This window comes from Pundamilia nyererei, unplaced genomic scaffold (assembly GCF_000239375.1).
Source record: "Pundamilia nyererei isolate P.nyererei 1_Seehausen unplaced genomic scaffold, PunNye1.0 scaffold00116, whole genome shotgun sequence".
NCBI classification, from domain to species: domain Eukaryota; kingdom Metazoa; phylum Chordata; class Actinopteri; order Cichliformes; family Cichlidae; genus Pundamilia; species Pundamilia nyererei.
This window is the reverse complement of record NW_005187517.1, coordinates 2,103,751-2,125,765: the sequence shown is the minus strand read 5'-3', so window position 1 is coordinate 2,125,765 and position 22,015 is coordinate 2,103,751. Positions and strand designations below refer to the sequence as shown.

Genomic DNA, 22,015 nt, shown 5'->3' with positions numbered 1-22,015 from the left:
ATGCTAACAGTCCATTATCTGCATGCAGCAGTATTACTGCTTCTACAGCTGCCTGCAAACACAGTGGCCTCCGATGCTCTGGTGTGTATAATGATCTTTGTGTCAGCAGTTTCTGAATTATTCTTTGCTCCTTCAGCCTAATTTTAAAATAAAGGCTTTGAAACTGAATTGAAATTGAAACAAACTGAGACTAGTTTGTATTTCAGAAAAATGTTGAGATAAAAATAATGCTGCGTTCAAACTTTGACATGCTCGCCTTCAAAGGTTACTTTTAGTGCAATAAAGGTTAGAATGTTAACATCACCTCCATTAATGATATTTGTTCTACTCAGTTTTACTCTTTTCTTTTCTGCTTGTTGTCCATGTCACCAGTACGGCTCTGCCACACAGTCTGACTCACTTAATGTCTGGAATCAGCTGGAAACAGCTGGCCTGTGCAGTCTGATGGTTATAGAAATATCGCTGCCATCAGTTGTCATCTCTTTGTTATCGCTCTATAAAATCATTTTATTTACACAGCAGTCAGAAGGGTAGCTAAACTTCAAAAGTGTAAAACTTTAAGTTGATGCAGGATCATAATGTCATTTCTGTGTGCAGAGTGTGTTATTTATATCATTCAGATCCTGTTGGTTACATCATGTTTTGTGAACTTTTTATTTCTCTTGTCTGTCTCAGAATGGAGGACGATGGTACCTGACAAAAAGGCCTGTAGTGGAACAGTGTTGGTTCACTGGAGACAGGGACTCAGTGCTGTTTCCAGAGAAAACTTCAATGAAACTGAGAAGGAAAAGCTTTGCCAGGATATGGACTGTGGTGGATACCAATCAACAAATGAAATCCACCCCCAAACAATTGAAATAGATTCTTTTTGGAACAAAAGCTTCAGCTGTGGTGAAAATCCAGGAAGCATTTGGGAATGTGAAAATAAATCCACACCCTCAAGGAAGGAGCCCGTCTTTATTGAATGCAAAAGTAAGATTTATATCAGCAGGACTGATCTTAAATGATCACAGACTTTTTATATTTGCACTGGAAACACTGAAGAGTGAAACAAGACACTTGGAGTGTGAAGGAGAATTATTCCAGATACACTGGATAAAGTAACAAACCAAAGCTAAAAGTCTTAAATGAACTATTTGATTATGGACTTGTGCTTCATATTTTGACTTTGCAGTGCAGAGAAGATTAACTGATCACTTCTACCTCAGTGCTTTATGTCTTTATCAATACTTGACTGCAGTGTTTATTGCTTTCCTTCCCAGAGGAGCCCAGTGTCAGCCTTTCACAGGGCTGTCGTGGGGAAGTGAGGATAGATGGCGTTCCAGTGTGTGCTAGTAACTGGGATCTATCCTACGCACACAAAGTTTGCCAAGAAAATCTTTGTGGCAATGCTGTCTTCATTGAATCCAAAGCTCCATCAAAGGCTTCAGGTAACATTTACCATGTCAGCTGTGAAAAGTACCATTCCATCATTGGCCAGTGCAGGAGGACTAAAGGAAAGTGTGACACAAATGTGGTGTTCATTACTTGTAGTGGTAAGTGTAAGTCCATACACCTCTCTTTCCATAAACTCATCCCTATATACAGTACATACATGAATGTCCTCTCTTAATTATGGTAGTATTTTAATTCATTATCTTTGAGTAATTTTTCTTTCTTTCTTTTTACAAAAGGCAAGTTGTTTTCTTTTTTAAAATAAAAGTGACATTTTCAAGTTGTTTATGCCATCGTTAAGGAACTTATTCCAGTTTCTGTAACAATGACCATTTGGCTGGTTCATTAGAAAAGTCACCTCAGAAATTTTGTTCATTTTATAATTTAAACACATTATGAACGCAAGCAGACCATCTCTAACATCATATTTGCCAGACAGAAGTGGATGAGCTTGTTTCCTTCTTTAAACACAGTTTCTTTGCTTTTACAGAAAGTGTAAAGTTCCACACCGCTGAAAAACATGGAGGTGTCCTTTATGTCAATTATCGAGATAAGTGGGAAAGAGTATGTCCATTTAGGGCGGAAGAGAAAGAGTATGTCCAAAACTTAACGGCAAAGCTCTGTGAAGAAATTAATAATGAGACCCATAGCGGCTCTACGGAAGACAAACAGGTAAATCTTTACATTCTGTTTCTTGAAACCAGTCACTAATCTTTCTCGTATGCTACAAACCAATATCATGGACCGTTTCCTGGCTCTGTGTTTCAGCTTATTTAAATCTAATAATGAAGACTGGAATGTGATTTTTATATTATTTAGGTTTATGAAATGGAAAGAAATGTATGGGAGGTTTAGCTGACTAAATACAAAATGCTCAAAGATTTTTAAGTTAAAAACTTACTGGACACTTTGCTGACACGTAATTTGCAGAAATATAAAATAAATTGAATGTCCCAATACTTTTGGTCACTTTAGTGACTTCTTTTGCTGTGTGTTGCTTTGATGCTTCAGTCAGGCCTGTTTTTCACTGCCAGAGAAATTTCAGTGTTTTCTATTCCGGCTGTATCTCTAAATGTGAAAAAGTTTAAATTTGATTCAAGGTCAGCTTAGAAACAACACTGGAGTTCACTGATGTTACCATGGATGTCAAGCGCTCTGTCAAACAACGTTCCTGTGGAAACGTTTCTCCAGCTGAAATACTTTGTAAGACAAACCACAAATCCTTTCTCAATAAGTTCTATTGTTTTCAAAAATATTCATTCAACATGTTTTGCAGAGAAGAGATTTTTTAAAATGGGTAACTCTGAGCTTACTTACCTTGAGGTGGTGCAGATAAACAAGATGAGTCAAGTACAGCTCTCAGTGTGACTGAATCCAGAATAAATAAAGTGGTTGTTTTTGATTTCAGGCTACGAGCCACCCCCTACACCTCCACCACCTCCTTCTACACCAATAGCACCTATTATCGTGGGTGTGGGATTTCTTCTTGTTGTTGTGATCTTAATTTTGGTATTTGTACGATTCTATCTCAAGAGAGCCAGGAAGTCCAACGTTTCACGTGAGTATCTTTATTACATGACTTAAACACATGGCTTGTTTCACTTTTAATGAATTACTTTAAAAAGTGTAAAAAACCTGCCTGAACATGAGAACATGATCCAGAAAAAGGTGTTCGAGAGTTTTTTTTGCCACAAGAGGGCAGTCTCCAACATACTGACTGAATTCTGAATTCAAATAGTGCCATCACTACTGCTGACAAAACAAGGAACGCATCATCTCATTCAAACATTGCTCACTTTAAAAACTTAGGGAAACATTGTGAAAACTACCCAAACTTGTGCTTGTGTCTTGTATTTCCTGCTCGCATACTCAGGACTGGACTGTTACAAAAAATCAGCCCTTAGTTTTTCTTTTTAATCTCCTTGCTAAAGTTGTTTTTGGGTTAGTTCTTAGTTGAACTGCACTACAGTATGTGACAATTAATAGCTAAACTTTATCTGTTGACAGTGGCTCATGGACAAAGTGGCCATTCATTTTACTTTTGTTGGGACTGCTGTCCCTCCCCCTGCACTTCTCCACGGCAGCCTCCTGTTACTGTGAGGGTTTGTTACTACAGCAGTTGTTGCTGGAACAGCAGCAGCCCCGATAACAAGTGGCCTAATATGATATATTTTGCTGCATTTATTTTACGTTTCTTTTCCTTTTCTCAGCTTTTCAGCTCCACCTTTTTGCCACTTCGTCCATACTAAATTCTGTTCTGCAAGTTGTGTGAGCACACATGGAAAGTAGGGGAGGGGCTAGTTTAAAGATTTGAAAACAACAACCTGAAAGGAAAATGTAACCCTGTTTTTTCATAACAAAAAGTAATCTTATCTGAACAATAACACTGTTGCTTACATTCAAAAATGTATCAAAAATGAATAAATTGCCTGCTGACAGTGCTTTTATGGCTGATTCCAGATTAGCGCACCAGTCTTTTTCTGTACCCTGGTACATTGGTACATCACTGGTACATTAACACAGTGCACTGTTGTTATGTACTCTATGAGTAAATGTGTAACACTGTAACCTTTCAGCAAGAATGCTGCAAGACAAAGAAATGGAGTTTGAAAGTGGGGAATATGAAGATGTCACGAACAAAGAAAATGAGATGGAAGACTTAAGTCATGGCAGTGAGTCATTCATTTATTAATTTGTTTATTGATTGATTGATTATTTTTTTCATTCATTCATTCATGTTTTCTAAATACTTTATTGCTTCTGATCACAGTGCCCTTTAAATACTGTACACCATGTTTGTTTGTTGTAGGTCTTGCTACTTCTTATATTTCTATGTCCATGGTTATATTTTAAACAAATATTTCTTATCACTGCATATCAATATTCCATTTTTTCTGCTTTTGCAAGTTATTTCTGCTTAATCATACTGTGTCAAGAACAAAACCTTACCTCAGTTAAATCTGGATTTTACCCCGTCTGATGTCGTCTCTTTGTGCAGCCCTACTGCTCCCCCCTGCTGACTACTTGAAAGCGCACAATTTCAATTTCACCGTGGACTTGAACAGAGATATAAAACATATATGAAATGAAAAATTATCTTTCAAACTGACTTTCATGGCAGAGATCATTGGTAATAACAGTTAAGCCTCTGGATACAAAGAGCAGCAGTTTTTAGTGAAAGTCTATGGCTGTCAATCTTAAATTACATGGTAGGCCACTTACAGGAACCAGTAAAATCCCACTTTCTACCAGCCTAAAGAAATGTAACTACACATTTAAAATAATAATAAGGGCAATTTAAATAGTATTTCTTAGTTTTCTGCATGATAAAAAAAGAAATGCTGCCGTAGTAAATGTCCAATTTGAATTGCAATCATCAAATGTGTAATATTACAGAAAAATAGAAAGTTTCTATTAATTCACAGGAAATACCCTGATGGGTTTTTTTTTTTCAATTTAGACCGACTGCAAAAAATGAAATAGTAAATCATAAAGACAGGAACTTCTCTATGATTTAATAGTTTATCTTTTGCAGTACTTAATTCATTTTGTGCAGTATAAACATCCTTGGGGACCTATTTTTCAGCATGAGAAGCTGCAAAAATTAATTAATTAAATAATTGTTTTTATAAAACAATTTGCCTGTCTTAGATTTATCTCAGATTGTTTCCAAGTGGGAGTTCTTTTTCAAAAGCCAACATGATGTAAGTGTTCTCTTGCTATTTTTCATTCAGGAGCCAGATCAGAGGATGTTGAAGCAGATGAGGCTCGACCCCTGACCTTTCCAGGCACTACTGTCATCAACATCAACACGCATGAAGGTGTCCATAATGAAAGCACTGGGGTTCTAAACTAGTTCGATCACAGTGTTTTCACATTTCAATAACAGTAAATGGCAATTTGGAAAATCAGTGAGTCTAATCTCTGTTTAACACATGTCATCTGTTTTTCTTTGTGACAGACGGGGTGACCTACGAAGTGGAAGATCCACAGGAGAATTATGATGACATCGATACAATCCCTGGAACCACACAGACTACAGCAGAGGTCCATGAAAGCCTTGAAACATTACATGACTTAAACTCAGCTGCCCCAGGATTGGTGGAGAGAGATGAGGACTACCTAGAGCCAGATGTGGATGGGTGAGCCGAATGTGGCTTTAGAAACTACTTTTAAAAATCAGTCTCAAAAAGTGGCTCATGTCCAAATTCACCTTCATTTCTCTCAAATAAATATCAAATGAAAAGCAATATTAAAATCTTTAAATTCAACATACATTTACTGAAATGGGTGAAGGAAACTTCCATTTGATGGAGGAACAGTGCAAAACGACTGAAAATCTATCTTTTGATACTGTATAGCAAAAAAACTTAAAATGTACAATGTTTTATAATGCCAGCCGCTTCTTCCTGCTTCTAGTCTATAGGCTTACCTAACTGTCTTGTTACTTTTATATTCAGCATAGAAATGTGTGTAATATCAATATTCTCATCAAACTCTGAGTATAAAAATACAAGTGTATTTCTCACAATATTAAGCTATTGTTCTAAATATAGTATATTCTTTAAAGCATAAATATAAAGAATTCAATATCTTGTGGTTGTCGTCTTTTTGTGATATTGTTTCATTTTTATGCAATGTGTCATTAAATGGTCCAACATGAAATACCAATGCAGTTGGTATTTCTTAACTGGTCTGTTAACAGCTTATCTTAACGATGCTCAACTTGACAAAAAAACAAAACAAAAAAACCCAACACCCAATTATTATTATTATTATTATTATTATTTTTGATTATTTCCCCCATGACTACAGCTTTTTTGTGGCTAATTTTCACATTGCTGACAACTGTTCACAATGCCCATTTTTCTATAACTCACCCAATTTGTGTATTGTTTGTATTGAGACTTAATTACGGCATGATTAAGGTTGTGATTGATGTGAATGACATGTTTCATCCTGTTTAGCTTCTCTGGGTAGGTACATTTTGTTTTGAAACTAGTCAACATTGCTAACAGAACTAACTAGCTAGCATGACTGTTAGCTACTAACTCATTATTTTGTTCTTACCATGAGTCACTGGAGTGATGAATAACACTGCTTTACTCACAGAGCTTTAAATTATTGACATTTTTAGGTTTAATAATTAAAGAATATCTAGTGAAGCCTCGGAGACTCTGGGATTTTGGAAATGGCTTAGATGTTGAGTATCAAACTGTATGTTATGTATGCTATATATAGTTTGATACACAGCACAATAAGCCGTTTTATCAATAGGACAACGCTTTTAGAGTCTCTGAAGTTCTGAAACTTGTTACGTTCCATTCTTACAGGTTGTTGACTCTTTCACCAGTGTTTGGGTTGAAAATATTTTGAATACAGTTACATCATCATGCACTTTAATGTTCTCTATTGCAATTTATAATTTTCCCCAGTGGTTAAACTTGGAGCAACTGCTTGCTGCAAATGTTACCTTGGGTAAGCTCATCATTGAGGTGCAGCTTTTAGAACATTGACAGATTTACTAAGGCCTCAGATGTTTGGTCAGAGCAAAGGGCCAGTGAGAAGAGAGCCAAAGGGACTAATTGTAAAGAGCATTCTGTCACAAGCAGCACTGATGTCAGAGGCCTTGCTGAGGAGCCATGATGTAGGATTAAATCTGCTGTGTAGCTGAAGTTGAAATAGATTCAGCATAGTTGTCTGCAAAGGTCGCAAATCCATTCTGGACTTAAATATTTGTGCAAAGCAAACTTAACCTTGTGTTATACAAATGCAATAAAATGTTATTAGTACATCCATCCATCCATCCATCGTCATCCGCTTTGTCCGGGGTCGGGTCGCGGGGGCAGCAGCCTAAGCAAAGAGGCCCAGACCTCCCTCTCCCCAGCCACCTCCTCCAGCTTGTCCGGGGGAATACCAAGGCGTTCCCAGGCCAGCCGAGAGATGTAACATCCCCCACTCCGGGTCGGGGATGTTATTAGTACATGATAATACAAACTTTTATAGAGTTTGTATGTAAGCTTTCATTTTAATCAATGTATTCAGTTTGAATTAGTTATATATAAACACGAGCAGAGAAAAGGAAGGAGAATTTTTAAAGATACCTTCATTTTCTTTTCCCTACATCGCTCAGGGTGACTTTGCCTCTGTGGATTCCCATTCATTTCCTATGGCGGAACACCACAGATGTAACAAAGTTGATTAAAACACTCAAAATTCAATGAAAGAGGTGCTCATCGCTTTTAGATGAAAGGGGAGGGGGGGTCGAAAACACATATCTTGTGTTTTCGATCTTGTGTGTTGCTCAGTAGCATTCAATATTTATTATTTACGGTTATTTATGCTTATCTTGGTTATTGCTGTGGTTTCCCTACTGTGTTGTTCTGTTCTTGCTTGTTTTCTTTTTTCCCAGCAGGTGATCTAGCAGATTTTTTGTGTCTTTTCTCACTGTCCCTCTCCCCTCTGTTTTTCTTTCCCTCTCCTTTTCTTCAGCTTCTATTGTCTGTCTTTCCCTTTTCTATCCCCTGGTCATGTCTGTTCCGTTTGTAATAACTTAAAAGATAAAAATAAACAAACAAACAAACAAACAAACAAACCAAATAATAAAGATCAATCAAGTGGGCCAGTCTGGCAAAGCCATAATGATAAAGTGTTTGTGAGTTTGTGATAAAGTCATACAATCTATTGTAAAATATTTTTTCCAGTATCTTAGACAACTGCGGTGGTAAAGAGATGGGCCAACAGTTTGTGAGAAGACGTTTATCTTCAGGTTTATATATTGGAAATAACCTTTGCAATTTTCATCTTTTTAGAGAATAAACCATTCTGTAGTGACTGATTACAAATGTAGGTACATTTGTAATCACAGTGGCCACCAGTGTTGGGAAGGTTACTTTTAAAATGTATTCCATTACAGAATACAGAATACATGCCCCAAAATGTATTCTGTAACGTATTCCGTTACGTTACTCAATGACAGTAACGTATTCTGAATACTTTGGATTACTTAATATATTGTGGCGAGTTCAGACAAGGAGGAGACGGAGGTATCGTTTGGTCTTGCTTCCCGTGAGCTAGCCAGGGAGCACAGCCGTTTATTACATTTGCAGAAGAACACACTGCCACTAGCTAACTGCTCAGCGCGGCAACCACAACACACATAGGGCGCCCTCTGACCCCGGAAGGACACACCGTCGCAGCGAGAGGGCGTCACCCGTCACCATGGCAACATACACAAAACATAACTGTACAAGCAGAATCCCGAACAGCCCTGACCCGCTGCAATATTATCATGCTTTTTACAACAACGTGAATGTACTATTGCTGTGTGATTTATTACTATTACTGAAGGTCCGCGACTCCGAACTGTAGTAAAGGGACCTCTGACTAATGCTGGGCTCACACTGTGCGATTTTTGGCCCATTTTGAGCCGATTTTTGAGTCGTGCGATCGTTTTGGCGATCGGCCCAAATTTTGGCCTTCATCGTGCGTCGTGCATCGTGTAGTATACGTGGGGTAACGAGAAGCGATTGACACCTCACGACCAGCTCCCGATCATCAATCGCTTGGTCGTGAGGGTGTCACCGCAGTTTGCCACACTGCGCACGCGCAAACACAAATGTCAGCGAAAAAGACGGCGTAGCACGGCAGTGCAGCGTGTAATCTGGACACAAGCGATGGAGGCACAACCTGTAGAACCATCCGAGCCCTTTCGATGTGGCCTCACAAAATTATCACGACCACAACAACCGTGAAAATAGTTGGATCGACACTGCTGCTCAATCACAGCTGCCTGACCAATGTTTTTCATTAGCAATTTAGCAAAGTTGATGGTGGTGGTGTGTCTGTGTGAGTGAAAGACGGAGAGGGAGAGCGAGCGACAGAATTTCTGTTATAACCTTCATTTTTATGGACGCACAGTGTGAGCACTCAGGTCGCATCAGAGCATCGGGCCGTATAGTGTGAGACCCTGCATCGTGACCTATGAACTTCTAACCCCTGCGAGTCAATCGTACAGTTTGAGCAGGAGCTGAATCGCGCGACTGAAAAAATCGCACAGTGTAAGCCCAGCATAATACGGCGGGGTCCCTGTCGGCTGGTAGCCGAAAAATAGCTCTGCTTTGTTGTGTGGGTCAACTTTTCTTGCGACAGACAGAGAGAGGCGTTGAAAGGCTGCTCCAACGGAACTTGTTGTTTTCGGAGGAAAACACGAACACAGTGTACAGTCGAGTCTTAATAGCTTACTTACAACTGGGCTGTCAGGCACTCTTCTTGGCTGCAGTGGTTATTATTATATTTACATGCTTCCAGCTCCCGTTTTTGCTCGATGACTGCTCGTACCTTTCCACTCCCCTTTTTTTCCCTCCTAGCGCTCACAGACACATAACGTGTATGGCAGTCCATTCTCCCAGCAGCACGGACTACACTGAACATGATGCTACATTCTTTAGAGCTATGCTTGTAGCATTCTGCTTGTTAGCTTAGCACAACAACAACAGCAACGAAAAGGCGCTCTCTCACCCAGGAAACACACAGTCGCAGAGAGAGAGAGCGTCGCCCTGTAACCATGGCAACCGTAACGCTGCCGCCTGGAACAAAAGAACGTAGCTGTCAAACAAAACCCAAACAGTCCTGACCCGCGACAAAATGAAACAGGAAAGTACCGCAGTGTAATCCATTTATTTCAACAAAGTAACTGTATTCTGAATACCACCTTTTTAAACGGTAACTGTAACGGAATACAGTTACTCATATTTTGTATTCTAAATACGTAACGGCGGTACATGTATTCCGTTACTCCCCAACACTGGTGGCCACCCTACCCATTAGCTCACAGCAACAAGGTCCCAGTTTTGAATCATCTGGCCTGCTGGGGCCTTCTTATGTGGGGTTTGTGGTAGCTAATATTGTTTCTTTTTGTGCGGCAGTGTCTAATCTATTTGTTTTAGTTCCTGTTGAATATATTATGTTTTATGTTCTTTTTATAAATTTCCCGAATGTCCTTTCTATCCCTGCTGCTTAACTTATGAATGGAGGGCACTTGTACCACCAGTAATAAAAGTCAGTAAGACCTGTGGTGGACTAGTAGTCAGTTACTCAGGAGGAACAATAAAAAACCTGTTTCCTAAAGTGCTAAAACTATGAATCCTTTCCCAGTCACTCATAATGGTTTTCAAAATATTCATTCACGTGTTTACCAAGGTGTGTATTCTGTAAACCTGAACTTGCTTACTTTGATTGATGTGATATAGATAAACAAAATAAATCAAGTCACAGACTCACAGTCACTGTGAGTGAATGTAGAAAAATTAAATAGGACTATGTTTGATTTCAGGCTATGTGATGACATTTCCACTACAACCAGTGCCCCTTTTCTATATTCATATCACCTGTTATTGTAGGTGTGAGACTTCTTATAGAGACACCGTTTTTGTATATATAAAATTCTGAGTGTTCAAACACCCAAGAAGTCTAAAGTTTCACGTGAGTATATTGATTGCATCAGTTAGAATTAACTGACTAATAGCTTGTTTCAGTTTTAATGAATTGCCATGAAGTGTAAAAACCCTTACTGAGCAAAAAGTTTATCCTAATCATCCAAGTTTAAAGTAAAAGTGTGTTGTAGGCTTTTTGCCAGGAGAGGGCAGTCTTTCAACATACTGACTGGATTCTGACTCCTCTGTACTCCTCAGCTTGCAGCCATTTCTAATAATACCTTTACTGCTGATGACTGAACAAACAGCACATCAGGTCAGCCAATCATTTGTTTACTTGATTAAAAATGCAAAAACACAACTGGGAAAATTACCCAGACCTGTGCTTGTGTTTTTTATGTTCTTGTGCTGTGTACTGGTGCATTAGCACAGTGTATTAGTGAAACAGTTGTTATGTACTATATCAGTAAATGTGTAATACTGTAACCTTTCAGCAAGATCGCTGTCAGGGAAAGAATTGGAGTCTAAAAGTAGGGAATATGAAGATGTCTGAAGAAAGAAAATGAGATGCACAACTTCAGTCTGTCATGGCCTGTGGCTGCAGGGTGCGTGTTGTAGAGAATGAAGACCCAAATGCTGACAAGCAGAGGTTAACTTAACAAAAAGTGAGACATTTTGTTTATGTTAGCTGATTACAAACATAAACCAGACAAGAAAGCCAACATTTGGAAATACCTTGACAACATGGAGAAGGATTAACAAACTATCCAACAAAGGGCTGAGAAAGACAGGGACAATGTGCACACTGAAGAGTGACGAGGGAAGTGGAAACACATGGGAAAACAGCAAGAATGCATTAGAAATAACAAGACAAAGGAAGCAAAACTGAACACACTGAACACAGAACAAGTGAATGTCAAAATAAAACAGAAGTACGCAAACACGCAAACACTGACAGGAACACACAAGGGGAGAAACAAGGAAACATGTAAGGGAGACGAAACACATACGTGACTAAGAGACTGAGTCCAAGGGAAGCGAGGAAAACAAACATGAGATGTAGAGGGAATAAACAGAGACGTGACTGGGGAAACATATACACAGAGGACATGACAGACTCTTACAGGAGACACAGGGATGACACAAAGACAAGAAAAAGAAATACAAAAAAACTCACAGACATAAAAGAACTAAACTCCAGGCTAAACTATATAAACGTGAACTTAGAACATCTGCATAATGCAACGGAAAGAATCATGTATACAAAATAAACTAAAAATGCTGAGTCAAAGACCAGTCGTGATTGAGCCAAACCTTGTTGTGATTTGACACTATATAAATTATACTGAATTGAATTTAAAGTGCTACTGCTCCTCCCTGTTGACCACTTGAAGGTACATAATTTCATTTTTGCCTCCATTTTACCTTGTGTCATGACAGAGAAACAGATATGACGTGTAAAATTGATCAATTTGTTCAGTTTTTCTCATCTGCATTTTTTAAAATTTTTAAACATGTTATTGATCAAAGTCTGGAGCTTTGTGTTATTTAAATATTGTACATTATAAAGGTAATTATTATTACCTATATATCTATATATATTATTTAATGTGGTAAGAATAGTGCTGTTAAAATTAATGTATTAACATAGATTAAGCGTCATCACAATTAACGCGATAAAAAAAATTAACACTATCAACGCATCTGGAGTGCAGCATGACTCAAAATCCCTGAAATGTTTCTTTCAACGCATTTCGGGCAGTTTGCCCAAGTAGTTACTGAAAGAAATCTCCGTCCCGGGTTTCTCCGTGGATCGGGTTTCCTCCAAGGCGTGAGCACCGATAAGCAGAGTTTTGTCCTTTCCTTATAAGATTCCTAATTATTCAAAATAACGCTCAGGTATGCTGTTCAGCTGGGTTAGTTACGACGTCGGGAGCAGTTAGGAGAACAAAATGATACAGAGACTGTTCAGGCTGCTCTCCCACAATCAACTCAAAGGTTTATTCAGTATACAACAGTTTATATAGAAGAAAAAAAAGGTTCGTGTGTCAGCAGGTTCTCAGTTCAAACCGGTACAGACCAAATAAGGAAACGTCTTCCTGCCTTCTGAGCAAAGAAGTATCCTTTGTGTAGTTTATCAGTTCAGCTACAATTTATGATCATCCCAGCAAAATACACTCCTAGACATAGAATACAGAGTTCTTTCATTAGTGAATTCTGAAACAAACCACCTGGCCTTTAACAAGCTCTTTTCTAAAAGATAAGGAAGGGAGAATGGGAGTAAGGAAGTGGTCTTGTCTCTGTGGTATTTTCGACCTTGGGGTACCAGCCTGTGAGTCTTACACATCAATTCTTGGGTCACAGAGAAAGAGAAAAACAACTAGTAAATGGGCCTTATTGAGTAACAGTTTTCCTGTATAATATCACTATAAAACAATATCCTGTAAATGCTACCATGGTATCAAAATATCACAACAGTTACCTTCTCACGGAGCATCGGGGGCTCAGTAAGTCTACCTCGGGCATATTGACTGACACAACTGCCAAGTGAATTGCAACAAACTGCAGACCTGTTAATGTTGAGAACACATTTACATAGCTTTGGTTAAGATAAGATAAGATAAGATAGGACTTTATTGATCCCACAACGGGGAAATTTTTGCGTCACCTCAGCTCAGGTACAGATATATGAAGGAAATACAAAAATACAATTAAGTACAATCAATGAAAAAAAGGTTCCTCGTCTCAATGACTTGAAGTGCCTCCCCAAGAGTGACAGAGAGAGAGTGGATAAATGTTTACAGAGCTTTTTTGAATGTTCAAAATGTTCAGTGTTGAATGATATTTATTCGTGATTAATCAAAATTAATCCACAGTAACCGTGTGATGAATCTCATTTAAGATTGTAATTGTTTGAGAGCACTAATATATATATTATATATTAGTCTATGCTTACCTACTAGTATGTAGGTTTTTTAAAAAGTTGTATTTCACAGGAGAGAACCTGTGCAAAAAGAAAACTATTCAAATTCTCTTGGAATTTAAGCACACATTCCTTGTGTTTATTCTCCATTTAATTCGTTATATTGTATAAATGTCTGTTACAAGCTTAAATATAAAGTTGAAGTGTAATTGCAGCCAGGCTATTGATCAAGTAATAGTGATTAATCGTGATTAATTACAGAAAATTGTGAGATTAATTTGTTATTTTTTTTAATCTATTGACAGCATTAGGTAAGAAGTAAAATCTTTGACACTGTTTAATTTGACATTGAAAATATGCCATAAACTGCTGTCAGTGTCGGGTCATTTCTACAAGGAGGAACAGGATGAGCACTGCTAGAGCTGCAAAACTTCGTCCATCAAGTCACTGGTGTGAAAGTCCCTGACCAAACAATCAAAACTTAAGTTCAAAGGGATTTGTGTCTCCTGGTGGGATCAAACTAGAAATCTTTTTAGGCAAATACTACGCTATGAAGCCACTGGACCATAATATTTCTTATTTATAATTATTCCTTGACAGTGCTTTCATTTTTATTGTTTTAATTTGATGTTTTATTGTTATATAGAGAGACATGTGGAAAAGGGTTAGGGCCACTGGGGAAAAAATTCTGAATTCTGAGAAAAAAAGTCAAATTCTGACTACTTTCTCAAAATGACCGCCCCCCGCAAACAAAAAACAAAAACTAAAGCTGTCTCCAGTTTGTTTGTTTCTTCCAGTGGCCCTAATCTTCTTCCAAAGAAAAATACTGAGATGTTTATGTTTTCAGAAAGTTTGAAACCTGCTTCTAGACTGAAGTCTCTCAAGTTATCAGTGGTGGGCTCCAGAATGATGATGTTATTGATTAGTTTGGTGTCTTTTCAGTGGAACAAACTGCCTACATGACCTGAAAGCTTCCACATCTGTATCTGCATTCTAGAACATTTCTCAGTGTTATCGTTACTTACTCTGTGTGCATGCGTGAGCGTGTAGGCAGTACACTGTGTTTGCGTGTGCCTGTGTTGGGGGGGGGGGGGTTCATGCTTGGGTTAGATGTGGTTTCTGGGTAAATGTTTTTAAATGCATTTATCTGAATGCAAAGCACGTTAGGATGACTTGAGATAAAACGTGCTGCATAACAAAACCGACTTGTTGTTTAAACAGTGGTTCCTGAACTTCAGATGTAAACTCACAACCAAACCTGGCAGATGTTCCCCTTCATCAACAGGAATGCTTAACAAACATGTTTTTTTAATTTAATATTATTTAACCAATCACAAAATCTCATTTAAGCTGAATCACAAGTTAATTTTAATTAACAGTAACATTTTTAATGGTAAGCCCAAAACAGACTTTGATTGCTAACTCAAGGGCTCACCGCAGTGATTATACTGTTAAAACACGTACATGTAGGTCGGCACACACTCAGCTTTAACATCATTCTGCGCTCCTGGCTGTCTTTGTGTAAGCATGCTGTCTATGCAGATGCTTGCATGAAGAGCCGAAGTTGTGTTAGGTGTATAATTCAGCTGTATCTTTCGTGGATGTAGTTGGCACTTCAGGTGAAAGAAAATGTGTCTTTTATCCACCTTGTGTGCAGATAACTGAAGAACCTTTGCAATCCAAGTAACGGCACAATTGTGACTGGAATTTAATTAATTTAGTACAGTAATTAATTAATTTTAGTAATTAATTTAGTGTGATATTACTAAATTAATGACACTGTAAACTACTAAAAAGTCATTAATACTACAGTAAATAACAGAAAAGTATTGTTGTACTTTTCTGTTATTTACAGTGTCCTTATTAATTCATTTTCTACTATCTTTATGATAATGCCATTATCATCAATGTCTTTTTTTAAGTTTGTCATGGACTGATTTGTTTAGATGATGGTGATTTGTTCTTGTCTTGGGAAATTTGAGGTAACTTATGTAGTTATCCATTATCCTTTTAATTTACAGAACTTCTATGTGGAGTTCTTCAAGGCTCCATGCTGGGACCTATTCTGTTTTTAATATACATTCTTTCTTGAAGCCAGATGATACAGCAGTTTCCTGATGTTTCTTATCATCTTTTTGCTGATGATATTCAGCTATACTACTCAGCCTTCTGAAATTCATAAAGGAATTTGTGTAAAACTTTCCAGACCAATAGATGTAATATCTTTGTTTCTCAGTTCATCTTGAGTTTCTTTAGATTGTGGAATGATGTGTTGACTTTTGAGATTGTTCACCTTGCTACACTTTTTAAGACAGGTTTTATTTAACTGAACTTGTTTGGCAGTAATCAGGCCAGGGTGTGGCTGGTACAAGAGAAAATGCATTTTTAAAACATTGTTATGATTTTTGTGCATGTTGTAAAAGAGGATGTCTGAGTAACTTCTGAAGTGACTCTATCAATGTTTGCACAGATATATACATCATCACTGCACTAATTAATTTTTGTCTTTTCATGTGATTTCTTAATTTTGAAATACTTGAAACCAAGCAATGTATTAGTCCCTGGCAGTTGCTACAGTTTGTGGTAATGTATGGTATGTGTAAAAGTCACACAGTTTTGTTTAACACTGTGTGTATCTGTAGTGTGTTGGTGGCTGTGCACACAGAGAGTCTTGTTTGCTGGTTAGCGTGCCCTTTAATATTGTATTCAATGTCATTCAAACATACGAATATTGAACGAATATTTACAGTAAATGTTTAAAGCAAATTAAAACCCAATATAGGATCTATTTAAAAAAACAACAACTTTTAAACACAGGTACAGTAGGAGTTGATACTTTCATATTTTTCTGAGAATATATCTGAAGCAGAAGCGTATGTGATCACAGTTTCCTGCCTAGATAGTCGTTCTGGTTTCAAAAATACAGCCCAGAGGTTTGTGGCTTCATTTCTGTTAAGCTACCTCCAAACTAGAGCTCATGGTTGTGTCAGTTATGCTTCATTTCTGATCACGTCACTGGTAAATGTGGTCAAGACACCTCTGTGTGAGTCTTACGCTTAGATGTAAGATCAAACAGATTTTCCCACCAACAATTTATTAAAAAATAAATAAATAAATAAAAAAAGGCAACCTTTCTTTTAGGGGGCATGCATATTTGAAAAAGTCACCCACTGATGTCAAAACTTTATGTTGCATTAACATTAGTGTCTTAATTTTTAGACACTAGCAAAATAATGTAAAGGAAGATATAGTATTTGTATTAACTCCTCCGAACCTTGACATCACTTTTTTGATTTGTTAAACTACCTGTAAATCATTTAAGCTCAAAAAAGGCACCTAACTCAAAGGATGAACGACTGTGCCCACACGTAACATACAAGTGAGCATAAAAATGCATATTTAGACACCATGTTACTGTGTTTCCATTTCTTTGGCTGCATTTAATTAAATTTGACAAATATAGCAGTTTATTAGACGTCAAGCAATATTTCTGCAGCAACACTCTAAGTCCCAGAGAACTTTTTGGTGAGAAGAAGTTTCAGGCCTAAATAATTATTTATTGTAGATGAATAGTATCTGAAACACATGTCATCAAGAGACAGGAAAAAATCCAGGAAAGACCTGATATCTGTGACCTGACTGATGCATCTGCCACTTCAGTTGTTCTTTTTACTGTTTACCAAAGTTTAATCAGTGGAAGGGTGACTGTCAGGAAGCCATAAGGAAACAGGGAGAAAACTGTTGAGGTATGCCAAAGTACACAAGAACTAGAGTAAAAATCTGTGGCAAAAGGGGGTGATAGAGCCATAAACCAATATGAAAAGCTTGATTCGAATCAAAGAAAAACGTTGTATGTCCTTCAAAAAGCTTGGAAAACTATTTCTCTACACTAAATATTCAAACTACCAGTTCATAATTTGTTGAAGACTAAAGGTGGACATATCAAATATTGACCTTCAAGCTTTTGAGAATTCTACATGCTCTCTTTTTGCCTCTTTATACCGTATCTCCATCTTGTCATGTTTCATGCACCCATTTTCCAAGCAAAATAAAGACTTTTACACAGCAGTGTAGTAACATTAGAGACAGACTTGATAGGTGTGTGTAATGTGTTCCTCCTTGTGTTCTACAGTTTCTGAAAAAAGTAGAATAATCTTAATGACAGCTGGGATAGGCTCCAGCGCCCCCCGCGACTCTGAAAAGGAGAAGCGGAAGCGAATGGATGGATGGATGAATCTTAATGCTAAAAGTATATCAGTTAGCAGTTGCTAACACTTGGGATAACAGCAGTAACCATTCTAGCACATGCAGCATATGGCACAATGACAGTGATTGCATCCATACACATGCTGCATTAAGGGCAAGCATAAGTCTTGTTCTACTATTATTACTCCTGCCGCCACACTAATATCTTCCAATTAATCCTAACATTATCCTCCAATTTTACACAAAAGGCAGTTAAACAACTACTTGGTGGCCAGGACTCCAGAGTGGATGAGGTTTACTAGTTTATAATGAAGGTTACTGCAGCCACATTAGTTACAACTTCCAACTTTACCCAGAATCCTGTACATTTCGTATGTTTGGCACGGTATAAAAAGTATGACGTTTTTTGATCCTTTGAGACAGCTAGCATCAAGCAGATAATTCTTAAAAAACAGATAACTCCTTTAATGACTTATTTCTTTTCTGTCTAATGGCACCAGTAGCACCTGGATTTTTGTTGCCCTGGTGGTGAATGTAGTTTAGCAAGTTACTAAAGTGCACTTGAGAATATTTTTTGCAGTTAGTCACAGCTCTGAAAAGTCTCTAGCCACAAACCCACAGCCCTGTGCAGTTCTCTCATACTTTCAGTTTACACCTGGGACCACAGTTTAAGCAAATTCAAATGTAAAACTTGTAAACATCAGAATGGATATTATCATTAGAGTAACTGTACTCACAGCTTATCATGATATGCATGGATAGCTATTTACTTCTCCTAAGGCTACATATATAAGGCTACATAAGTCATTTTCTTTCAACATTTTTACACAAATCTTCTGCATTTTGTGCAGAAGAGACAAATTTGGACAATTTCCAAAAGTTATGTAGCAGAATTTCCCAAGTACAGTAAAATGAAGCACTTAGAATACTTTTTAATATTAAATTCTAAGTCTCATTTAGTAGGATGAATGTGACACGTGTAACACAAAAACAAAAATATTAATGGATTACCCTGCCCCCCCCCCCTCAAATATTGGAGTTTTCAGATGGTACACTTGTTTAACTCAGAAAATAATTGACTAACTTGAATGTATGCAAATTTACATTTTAAAGAACAGGGTGGGCTCTCAAATCATAAAGAAATTGTAAATATTTTCTTCTCTGCCACCTCCGATTATTTAAAAAAATAAATAAATATGGTTCAAAGTTTGAATATACAGTCTGTGTAAATTACTGTTAATTTTAGCTTCATATATAAAATACCTTTTTACACATCTATTTTTTAAAAGACCTGTTGACCCTCTTTCATGGCATTTTTCTTGCACATTGAAATCGAACGTAATGTTTACTGAATATTAAAGACAAAGATCTGTATCTGTATTTGGGTATTGCCTGTGTATTAGCTAATTAAATTCTACATATATAATAATAATAATAATAATAATAATAATAATAATAATAATAATAATAATAATGGATTGCATTTATATAGCGCTTTCGGGACCCCTCAAAGCGCTTTACAATTCCACTATTCATTCACTCTCACATTCACACACTGGTGGAGGCAGCTACAGTTGTAGCCACAGCTGCCCTGGGGCAGACTGACAGAGGCGAGGCTGCCATATCGCACCATCGGCCCCTCTGGCCAACACAAGTAGGTGGTAGGTGAAGTGTCTTGCCCAAGGACACAACGACCGAGACTGTCTGAGCTGGGGCTCGAACCGGCAACCTTCCGATTACAAGACGAACATTATTATTAAATAAAAAAGAAATAATTCAAGCAGTTTCGTATTTGAAAAGACATGAATAAAATACAACTTTACACAATTTTGAACAGTATAAAGTTATATTTCATGATAATGCTAAAACAGAATATTTTTTAACATTTAATAGTCACAATATCAAAGGCTGCACCACATGCAAACAAAAAATGAATAAATAAATTAGTACATAGTCTAACCTGAATTTTCCAGTTAATATTCAAAATCATATTCTGTTAATTATGTGTATATTTTTCATTTTCAAAACCTATTCTGCCTACCTACAATACTGCCTACTACTGCCCTCAAGATAATTTAGACTAAGAGGCAAATATTCATATATTTAGCAAAATTTCCTCAGTTACATTGAGAATAGTTGTAACAATGTGTGAAGAAATGGACCGAAAGGGTTTTTTTTTGTTTGTTTTGTATTTATGTTTTTTTAAATATGTATCTTGGAAAGTATAAAAGCTAAAAAATTAACAGTAATCATTATGTATGTTCAACAGTTGACATAAAAACTGTCAAAGGTTTAACAGAAGATGTTCTAAAAAATTTCATAATTTGAGACAAGTGACCCAGGTCTCCATAACAAAAAATACGCTAATTTGTACCAGAAACTGATTCATGCTGAGTGTAAGAAAAACCAGTGAAAATTGTAGGCTTTTCTCTAAAAGACTTTTTCATCTTCAAACATGGTTTCAGATTTAGATGTTCCAAACAATGGCCTGAAAGGGGCTCAATGTATAAAGGAAAATTTCACAGCACTTGTTTTACATGTTCAAACTTTGTGCAATAGAATGTTTATGTGAAATGGACAAGTTGAAGGAGAAATTTGGCTGATGTGAGATTGAATGACCCGTTTCTAAAAAATCTGATATTTCTCTAAGATGATGTTTGGTTTTCCTGATGATTACTGTATTTGCTGTTCCCTAAAGCAGCCTTTGTATTTAAGGACATAATGCTCTTACATATCAGAATTACTGAAAAAGGTTGATATTCAACTTTATTGAATTTATGTTTTATCAGTAGTTGACCAATTTCACATTCTTATGGACAGTATGTTCTACCGTTGATATGTTTAAACATTTTTTCAATTTCGCAGCATCATAGTGAGTTTAAATTGAAAAGGGTATTGTATATGAAATCAGAGCACTTTTGTGTTAGTTTTCTTTTAGCCTAAGATAATATTTGTAACTTTGGCGCGTATGCTGCTCATTTCCTTTTTGGTGGGCGAAGCCACGGCTATATAAAGCCCAGCACATCGTTTGTCTGTCTCACTCTCAAGTCATGAGCTGTGGTGATGATGTGGTTCCTGCTCCTGTTTCTTCACATCGCTCACGTTGAGCTGGTGATCTCACAAGGTAAGTTTAGTTTCTTTAATTCTGGATGTTATTAACTCATTCACTGCCATTGACGTCTATAGCCGTCAATGGCAGTGAATGAGTCAATGGGTTTAACCCATTCACTGCCAATGGCTGGCAGTGAATGAGTTAATAGTAATAAATATTATTATGAATTTGAATTACGAATGAGTCTTTAAAATGTCTTTGAAATTTACGGGGAAAAAACTATAGAAATTAATAATTAATTAATTAATTAATTGATAATTAGTATACAATATTAATACTTTAAAAGAGTTAGAATGTAGATTTCAAACAAAGAAAACAATCATTGTTATTTGTTTACACTCGCTACAATATCTTTCAAAGCTTAATGTAAAATTTGGTCTTTTTTGTGGGGCTAAACATAAAATACAGAATGGCAAAAATTCACAACCGCTAAAAGCTTCCATTGCTAAATCTATGTATGTTTCTATTTATAAAGACGTATAAACAAACATAGTGGGAAGCATGGCGGTGAAAGAAAATACCGGGTTCCAATCTAGCCTGGGGTCCACTTTTAGCATTTTTTTTTATTGTGATTTTTGCATAATCCTTTCTGTGTGGAGCTGGCACAGCCACCTGTGTCTGCATGGGTTATCTCTGGGTACTCTGACTTCCTCTCACAGTCCAAACACATACGTGCAGTAGGTTAATTGGTAAATCTAAATTAACTGTGTGTGTAATGTAAACACGAGTTTCTCCATATGTTAACAGATTGGTGACCTGTCCAGGGTGTTATCTGCCTCTTTCCCCATGACGGCTGGATTCCAAACGCCCAGAAATTTTATAAGCAGAATTGTTTGGATTAAGACTTAATGGATTAATAATAATAATAATAATAATAATAATAATAATAATAATAATAATAATAAT

At 37.0% G+C, this 22,015-nt stretch overlaps 1 protein-coding gene across 1 annotated transcript; it reads left to right on the top strand.

Moving 5' to 3' along the window:
• Positions 1-7: 7 nt before the first annotated feature.
• On the top strand, positions 8-6,022 carry LOC102193783 (uncharacterized). The gene is made up of 9 exons (XM_005742069.1): positions 8-81; positions 676-972; positions 1,263-1,535; positions 1,925-2,106; positions 2,535-2,637; positions 2,843-2,992; positions 4,011-4,106; positions 5,169-5,255; positions 5,396-6,022. Exons 2-9 carry the CDS (start codon positions 687-689, stop codon positions 5,578-5,580), a joined length of 1,362 nt encoding a protein of 453 aa, XP_005742126.1. The 5' UTR covers positions 8-81; positions 676-686; the 3' UTR covers positions 5,581-6,022.
• Positions 6,023-22,015: the final 15,993 nt, after the last annotated feature.

Bases quoted from the DNA above. Each gene is read 5' to 3' on its own strand.
- LOC102193783 (XM_005742069.1), top strand. From the start codon at position 687: ATGGTACCTGACAAAAAGGCCTGTAGTGGAACAGTGTTGGTTCACTGG. The intron at 1,536-1,924 runs GTAAGTGTAAGT...TTGCTTTTACAG, and splicing joins GGTGTTCATTACTTGTAGTG to AAAGTGTAAAGTTCCACACC. The intron at 2,993-4,010 runs GTGAGTATCTTT...GTAACCTTTCAG, and splicing joins CAGGAAGTCCAACGTTTCAC to CAAGAATGCTGCAAGACAAA.